This window comes from Vollenhovia emeryi, unplaced genomic scaffold, assembly GCF_000949405.1.
Source record: "Vollenhovia emeryi isolate VEMERY1.0 unplaced genomic scaffold, V.emery_V1.0 DF939314.1, whole genome shotgun sequence".
NCBI classification, from domain to species: domain Eukaryota; kingdom Metazoa; phylum Arthropoda; class Insecta; order Hymenoptera; family Formicidae; genus Vollenhovia; species Vollenhovia emeryi.
Window position 1 is genome coordinate 5,732 of NW_011967052.1, and position 8,318 is coordinate 14,049.

Below are 8,318 nucleotides of genomic sequence, written 5' to 3' on the forward strand. Positions count from 1 at the left end.
ATTTTATATGGATTCTTTATTAAATTTTTATAAAGAATTTCTAAAACTTTTATTAAATTCCTTATTTGAAACATATTCATTTTTTTTCACGGGAAGCGTCATTACGCATTTTTGACATATCAAAATGTATGCGTATATCGCAGTCGCGGCTCGCCTCTTATACTAATACGGGATGATTTTTACATACGAGAAAGACTAACGCGCGGTCGCCACGTCGCGGCAGTATGTGGTACTAGTGATCTATTCAGGTTAACGTTTATCAAAATACCTTATTAAAACATATAAAGAATTCATAAGCTCCTTATTAAGATCAAATATAGGTAGATTGTAAAATCCAATATAAATATATTTAATAAGGCATCTTATATGATTTAATATCGATATCATTTTGCCCAATCCATATAAAGACATTTAATAAAGCACTATATAAAACTTGATATAGATCTTTATATGATCTAAATTAAATCTTTATAAGGTTTTAATAAAATACTGAATCTTTATTAAAATCTTATTATTATCTTATTAACTTTTAATAAAGGTTAAATTAAACTATATTAAAATTATATTTTTTTTTTCACGGGGAATTGTAATTCTAATAACGATTTCTTTGATTAATCATTGGTATGTTTTTAGATGGAAAGTTTTCCTCGAGGTGGGAAGAAACCTGGAACTAAGAGGTCTGCAACCACGGTAAATACTTATTTTAATTTCTTTTAAGTTTATTTTAAGAGGAAATTCACAGAAAAAAAGTATAATATTTTACTTTATCTTAAAGTATTACAGTAATCCGCATTATTAAATCGCATCTCTGGATGTACATATTTGAAAACTGTTTTTTTTAAATATCAATTTTATTCGATTAAAGTTTTACATAAAGACAATGTACATAATGAAGAGCTACACAATGCGCGGGCACAACGAATAATAACACTTTTGTGTAATAACCTCTTAGACATCCAAGGACGAGCTTAAACCTAAAAAGCGTAAAATACAAACAAAGGAAAAAACTGCAGGCAAAGAAAAAACAAATATTGCTCTCAATATTGCACAACAATTCTCTAAACAACAGCTATGCAAAGGATACGTATTGCTTGGCCGGATTCGTTGTGTGAAACAATTCGAGTTGATAGTGTCTTTGCCAGATGGACTCGTGGGATCTGTGGATGTCAGTGATATCAGTAAGGCGTACACAAAACAGTTGGAAGACTTAATCGCAATGGTCAAGGGCAAAGTACCCGTGTCTTTAACACATATGTTCAAATATGGCGATTACGTAACGTGCTACGTCGTAGTTGTACGTGACTTGAGCTCCGACATACACTGCTCATTGTCTCTGGACCCGGAATTAATAAATCAAAATATTTCTATCAATTATCTCGCAAAAGGTTCAACAATTGTTTGCTCTGTCAAATGTATAGAGGAACATGGCTATTTAATGGACACAGGCATAGGTGTTGAAGCATTTCTCGCCTATGACCAAGTTGAAAAAGGAAAGCAATATTGTAAGTACAACTAATTCCGTAAAAATAACGAAACAGTATCGTTGCATGTGTCCTTCAGGAAAAGTAATATGTTAATATCATAAATTTTATAGTTACAGGTAGTCAAATCTTGTGTGCAGTCAAGAATTTTGACACTATAAGTGAACCATCTTTCATCCAATTGACAGCTAAAAAGACACGGATTGACAGGGTGAATTCACACGTAAAATCTTGGGACGTCTTAACGCCGGGAACAAAACTGTTGCTTCGTGTAACAACAGTGCTCTCCGACGGCCTACGAGTTACGTTTGGGGAAGACAATGTTGGATACATAAATCAAATTTATCTAAGCAATCCTTTATCTACATATACAGTCAACATGGAAGTGATTGGCACGTTATTGTACAGACAACTACTAGCGAAATTTGCGTACTTTAGTCTGCTGACCAACGAGTCGGAAAAGGAGATGTTACGCGTAGGCGATATTATAGAGAGAGCCAAATGTCTCTACAAAGTAGTCGATGGAGTAGTCCTCAAGTTATCTAAATCTCGTGGTCTACGTGGATATGTCGCTTTCCTCAAGGACAATTCTGGTTTGTATGACGATTCAACCAAATTCGAAGTAGGTTCCACGTATAAGTGCAGAGTCGTCTCGTACAACTTGCTGCAACACCTTTACGTCTGTACAACGGATGCCTCACATTTGAAAGAGATCTATTTCTCAGCTTCTGACTTTAATATTGGAGATGTTCACGATGTGGCGATCTTTGGTGAACCGACTGATAACTACGTAGCCGTGGGACTTGGAATGATGTATGGAATTGTCCCGCGTGAACACATATCCGATAGCGGCATAAACTGTATGAAACGACTGGGGACACTCCACAAGGTCCAGGCGAGAGTCCTGGATGTAGATCGCGACAAAAATCGGGTGAACTTCACGCTAAAGCGGTCACTAGTACACAGCCAATTGCCAATTTTGCAGGATTTCGGCGAAGCCAAATGCGGATCGAAGTATCACGGTACGGTCAGCTTTATAAATAGGAACGGCTTACTGGTGAGATTTTACGGGCTGGTAGAAGGCTGGGTTTCGCGTGCTACACTAAACCCCGATACGGAGCACATGAATTGGAACTTTTTCATCGGCCAGACAGTCACAGTGCGCGTCGAATCGGTGGAGAAGGACAAGCGAAGAATGAACCTGACAATCGTGAAAGAGAAGAAAAGACCAGTCGACCTATTTGTCGGAGAGATGGTCAAAGGAACAGTGTCGGAAAGGACCTATAAAGGGATATATGTGAAGCTACAGACGAAAGATGACGAAGCTGCCGTGACGGCTTTCTTGCCAGCTGCACACATGGCTCTGTGCACCGAAATCGGCGCAGTGCTGACAGCGAGATACGCTCCTGGAGACGTCATCAATAGTATTGTTTTTGCCACAGCACCAACCGTGCTACTAACACACACTTTAGTGACGCAACACAAATACAGGAACTTCGACTCGTTGAAAGTGGGTGACAGTATTCCATCCTCGGTCTGGGAAATATTGCCGAACGGCGTGAAAGTTGTCCTGCCGATCGATAATTATTTCAAGTTCGGTTTTGTATCCCGCAAACGTATCAGCAATTTCGAGAAACTGCGCGTGAATCAGATATTATTTGTTAAAATCACAGCTATCAATTCGCAAGAGAGACAGCTCACTTTGACGATGTCGCTGAAAGCCGTGTACGAGTGTCTGACCGATTACGAAGACAAGATGACGACGGCGGTGGGCATCTTGCGTTACTACCTCAGCACACAGCAGGATCAAGAAGATATCTATGAGCAAGTGGACAAGCCGATCTCGTCGGTGTATCTAGGTCAAAAAGTCGTCGGCGTTGTCGAAGACATAACTGAGGACATAGAAAAGGGTCTGCTGTTTCGGGTGTCCGACGGACTGAACTGCATTGTACGCAAGGAACATTGCATCGGCAACCCTAAATTGGGGGACTCGGTGTGCGGCACAATCATGTGGAAGAATTATCCGCATAATATCCTCAACGTGACGTTGGTAAAGAGCATAGGAAACGGTATCACTTTGCAGAATATGCAACTGCCAGAATTGCCCACCGGGGTTATGCTGAAAGCGAAAATCTTGCTCGTTCTCGATTGGTTCGTACTCATTCTCGTGAAGCACAACGGCTTGGGACACTTGGCAGCTCTACCTGTCCGTCGACACATCAACGACATTGCTCCCGATCTAACTCCTTACAAGATCCACACTAAGATCCGGGTGTACGTTGTAATGACGAAGAGCGATACTGGCAGTATTCCAATTTGTTTGCTAAAGTCCGCATTCGAAGTACCGAAGAGCATGACCGTGTCGAAAATATCAGCTACCAAGACCAAGCACGTGAAGAAGAAAAAGGTGTCTGAGCGAGAGGAGGCTCTGGCGAGCAATCAGATACCCAATTCGGTCGATCAATTTAACAAATTGGTCTTGGCGAACCCCGATAGCTCGCTACTGTGGATGCAGTACATGGCGTGTTATCTGCAGGCTACGGAGATCAACAAGGCGAGAGCGGTCGCGAGAGTGGCCTTGAAAAAGATCCACTTCAAGCAGTATAATGATTTATGGAACGTGTGGAAGGCATGGATCAACCTGGAGTCCAGATACGGCACCGCCGAGTCTCTGAACGACGTGTTCCAGAAGGCCATAAAGAAGAATCCGAGAAACAATCCGAGAGAGGTGTGCCGGCACATGCTGACTGTGCACGAGGACGCCGGTAGAAAAAAAGAGCTTATGGGATTGATCAAAACCATAACCGGCAGTTTCGCCAGCGAGTTTAAGTACGAACCCGGCACGTGGATAAAATGCTGCTCGGCGTTGCTGAAACTCGGCTTGAAGAAGAAATCGCGGCGGCTCATGCGGCAATCATTGAACATCTTGCCCTCAGAGCTGCGTAAGTACACATACATAAACATTGCCTCACCTTATTTCAGTATCATAATATTAATTTAAAACTATGACGTGCGTTTGCAGGCCCTTACATGCTGATACAATTTGGAATTTTGGAGAACACACTGGGAGACAGCGAAGAAGCGGAAGGTATATTCGAGATGGCCCTGAGTTTTTATCCCAAACACAGCTACTACATATGGTCAGACTACGCCGATTCCTTCATAAAGTCTAACAACATCGATTTTGCCAGGTACATAAAAATTTTATGGTATTACTCAAATGTAGCGTGCAATGATGAATATACATTATCAGAATACATCAGTTTCGGATCTGAATTTTTAGTTCTTTAGTACATTTTATGTAAGGGATATTTTTTATTTGCAGAAAAGTGTTGGAGCGGGCGTGCGCCCAAACGTTTCCAATGAAAAACATGAAACCTCTCTTCATGAAATGGATAAATTTGGAAGTGAAATACGGTACGCCCGAGGCTGTAGCTCGCGTGCGGCAAATGGCTGCCGATTACGGGTCGAAATGTATTTAAATAGTAAATTGTAAAATAGTAGAAATAACTAATATCTTTATATGATAAATTCATTTATCAGTTTGTAACCTATATGACGAGGAGAATATTTCTCTATTATCTAATGCCCATTCTACACCTAGGGATGATCCTACTTTTACCACATCCAATACCCCTTCTATACCTAAAGCTAATCCTACTTGCAACTTATCCGAGGGAGTAGTATAAAGTGTAAAAGGTTTAAGCCTCCGCTACAATGATTCTCGGTTCTGTCTACAATAGTCGCAGTCTTAGAATCGTAGAGTCATGGATTGGGTCGTATCGATGTATAACTGAAACCGATTTTCTGTTTTTGAGGTATTCGTACACGATATATTCGACATATAACACTATTCTCTGATTGGTCCGTCGCGGCAATAAATCGCAGTCGTGGTCGTTGGAATAGGAATTGAACCTATTCGAGCGACTACGATTACGACTGCTTTGCGACTGCTCAAGCGACCATCGATATAACTGTACGATCATTGTAGACAGAACCGAGAATCATTGTAGCGGAGGCTTAAAGGCCATTCTACAATTGCGTAAACGTAGTTGTAGGGTTGTAGGAGTAGAAGTAGTAGTAAGTGTTGTGTATTAAAGTAATATAAGGTGAAGTGGGGTAAAACCGACCCAGAAATTGTAAAGTTAACTTTAAACTGATGTATTTTCTATCTATTCCACTAAAACCTAATAATCTTAGTGTTTTTATTTAGCGCATGGTTTATTCTTTAAGTTGCATTAATTTGGATTAAAAATAACTTCTGAAACTTGTGATTTTCTTAATAAATTAACAACAGTGCTGCTAGGGCGGACTTGCCCCGGAACTGGGGCAAAACCGCACCTACCTGTTTAAAAATTATTGAATATAATATAATATTTATGATATAATATAATATAATATTTTATTACTATAAAGGAAACTTACCTTACTATACTTTGTGCCTATCGAAGATAAACACATAGATTTGTAAACTATTGCTTAAATTATCGTTTTATAATGCTCAATCTTTGCTCTGCACCTGGAAACACCATGAACTTTCTCGAACAAGTTAAACGGGGGAATCACAGAATACATGGCGACTACCTATGTTGATCATTGAATACCAGTGAACTCTATACATACTGGAATGAGTGATCTCTAGTTCTGGCTGTTGCCGAGAGAGAGGTGCGTTGGGTGAATCCTTGTCTCCTTCTAGTACTACCTGATTGGATAATCGCATATAAATGACGCCCTTCTTCTCGTCATTTATGTGCGACTATCCAATCAGGTAGTACTAGAAGGAGACAAGGATTCACCCAAACGCACCTCTCTCTCGGCAACAGCCAGAACAATAGATCACTCATTCCAGTATGTATAGAGTTCACTGTTGAATACTAACCAAAGGAAGATTTCTACCTTACAGTTGGTACAATGCAACGTATATTCGAATAAATAAGGGCCTAGTGCGGATTTGCCCCGTGTACGGATTTACCCCACTGCACCTTACAATAGAGTGAGATACGTCATAATTCAAGTGAACGATTGGTTAATTTTTACGTCCTACGTCGTTGTAGTCGTGAAAGATGAAGTTCAACCATCTTTTACAACAGGCTTTACAATCGGAAATGCTAGATTAAAACTGTGTTTTACAACACTCTACAACCGCTAACAACCACGTTTACGCAATTGTAGAATGGCCTTAAGGTAACTGTATGTACATACAACTTTGAACTCGTCGAAGCTACGAAATTGTTGAAATTGACCTTACAAAGTTGCATCACTTTCGCAAAACTTTTATCATCGCAATTACTCGAGTTCTTCCGTTACAAAAATTAAAATGTAATGCAAGTGAATATTATCAGAGATATTATATAGTTAGCTTGTGATTAATATAAATTGTTAACTTCCGGAGATAAAGAAATGTAATTATGTATTTTGTATATTACTATACTTGCATAAGCAAATGTGATAATATATGAACTCTTGTTATAGGTATTTTATGTATCACAATGTATATGTTTATATTATATATAAGTTATGTGTTTTCGTTAGATATTACGTTTATATTATGTATACGTTAGTTTTATTACATGTATTAATGTATATGTTACATATGTTTATTGCCTGTAAATATGATATTTGCATGTTCCATAGCAGTTTATATAGACGTTTCTTCCTCTCCCCCTTCCTCTTCCCCTTTCTCTTCCTCTTCTTTCATATTGCCTTTGTTCTCTTAGAGCGTTCCTGACGGCTGTTGTTATGAGATTACTTAAATCTTCTCTCTGAAACGTGAGAAACGTATAACAAAATATATGTTAACGTATATGTATATGGAAAAAAAGCAATAATTAAATTAAGCGAAGCTAGTAATATACATTTACAATTGTAATATACATATACAATTGAAGACATTTATACAATCAATTCACTGTAGGAAATATACTGCGACTGATACTAATTTCATGCAACTCTCTTCTCGCAGATCTAAAGGTATCCATAAAATATTTACGAATAACGATCATTATAAATAATATTAATTAAAAGTTAAATATAAAAGTATACATATATAAATTCAATATTAATACTCTGAAAAAGTGATTCTGCACTTTTGCACCTTTCTAACCTAGAAACTATCAGTTCGCGGAAACACTTGTGTAATATACAAATTAAATGACTTACGTGTACAGATCGAAAGCAGCTTGCTATTCCGGCTAAATGAAAGAACAATATGGCATCACTGAAACTAAGTTTGTAAGTCTAATAAGAAGTAATAGTGAGCAACACATACATACAGTACATGTAGTATATGTGTTGCTCACTATTATTTTTTATTAGACTTACAAACTTAGTTTCAGTGATGTCATATTGTTCTTTAACTTAGCCGGAATAGCAAGCTGCTTTCGATCGTCTGTATACGTGCCATTTAATTTGTGTATTACACAAAACTTTCCACGAAACAGACAGTTTTAAGTGCAAAAGGTGCGGAAGTGCAGAATCACTCCAGCATCCCCTTAATCTAACCCACATTTATACAACATTTTACACTTACGCTCACTACAATTAGTGATTGAGCGGCTGTCGTTGTTGAAGTAGGCATTGTGGCCAATGCTGTCGTTGTTGGGGGGAGAGGTATCATATTCAGCGCTATCGTTGACGCAACAGGTATCGACGACATTGTTATAGTTACCGCTGATGCGTTTGTCGTCGCCGACGCAGATGTCATTGCCCCCGCCATCGTTGTTCTTGACGCCGTAGCTGTCGTCGACATCGGCGTTATCGCTAATGCGGCCGTTGTCAACATAGGCGCTGTGGCCCACGTCATCGTGGTTGTTGCAGCAGACGCTGTGGTCCACGCCG

General features: G+C 39.1%; 2 protein-coding genes across 2 annotated transcripts in view; one reads left to right on the top strand and one right to left on the bottom strand.

The window, feature by feature from the left end:
- LOC105558747 (protein RRP5 homolog) overlaps positions 1 to 5,108 on the top strand; it is a 9,441-nt gene extending 4,333 nt beyond the window's left edge. The window contains exons 2-6 of the mRNA XM_012006619.1: positions 634 to 690; positions 953 to 1,502; positions 1,595 to 4,423; positions 4,504 to 4,672; positions 4,807 to 5,108. Coding sequence (XP_011862009.1) covers positions 634 to 690; positions 953 to 1,502; positions 1,595 to 4,423; positions 4,504 to 4,672; positions 4,807 to 4,963 — 3,762 coding nt within the window. The 3' untranslated portion in view covers positions 4,964 to 5,108. The remainder of the gene's footprint in view (positions 1 to 633; positions 691 to 952; positions 1,503 to 1,594; positions 4,424 to 4,503; positions 4,673 to 4,806) is intronic.
- A 1,527-nt stretch (positions 5,109 to 6,635) lies between these two features.
- LOC105558748 lies at positions 6,636 to 8,312 on the bottom strand. Its single transcript, XM_012006621.1, has 2 exons — positions 8,011 to 8,312; positions 6,636 to 7,243 (listed from the first exon to the last, which is right to left on the bottom strand). The coding sequence occupies exons 1-2, from the start codon at positions 8,281 to 8,283 to the stop codon at positions 7,079 to 7,081; spliced, it is 438 nt and encodes a 145-aa protein (XP_011862011.1). The 5' UTR covers positions 8,284 to 8,312; the 3' UTR covers positions 6,636 to 7,078.
- Positions 8,313 to 8,318: the final 6 nt, after the last annotated feature.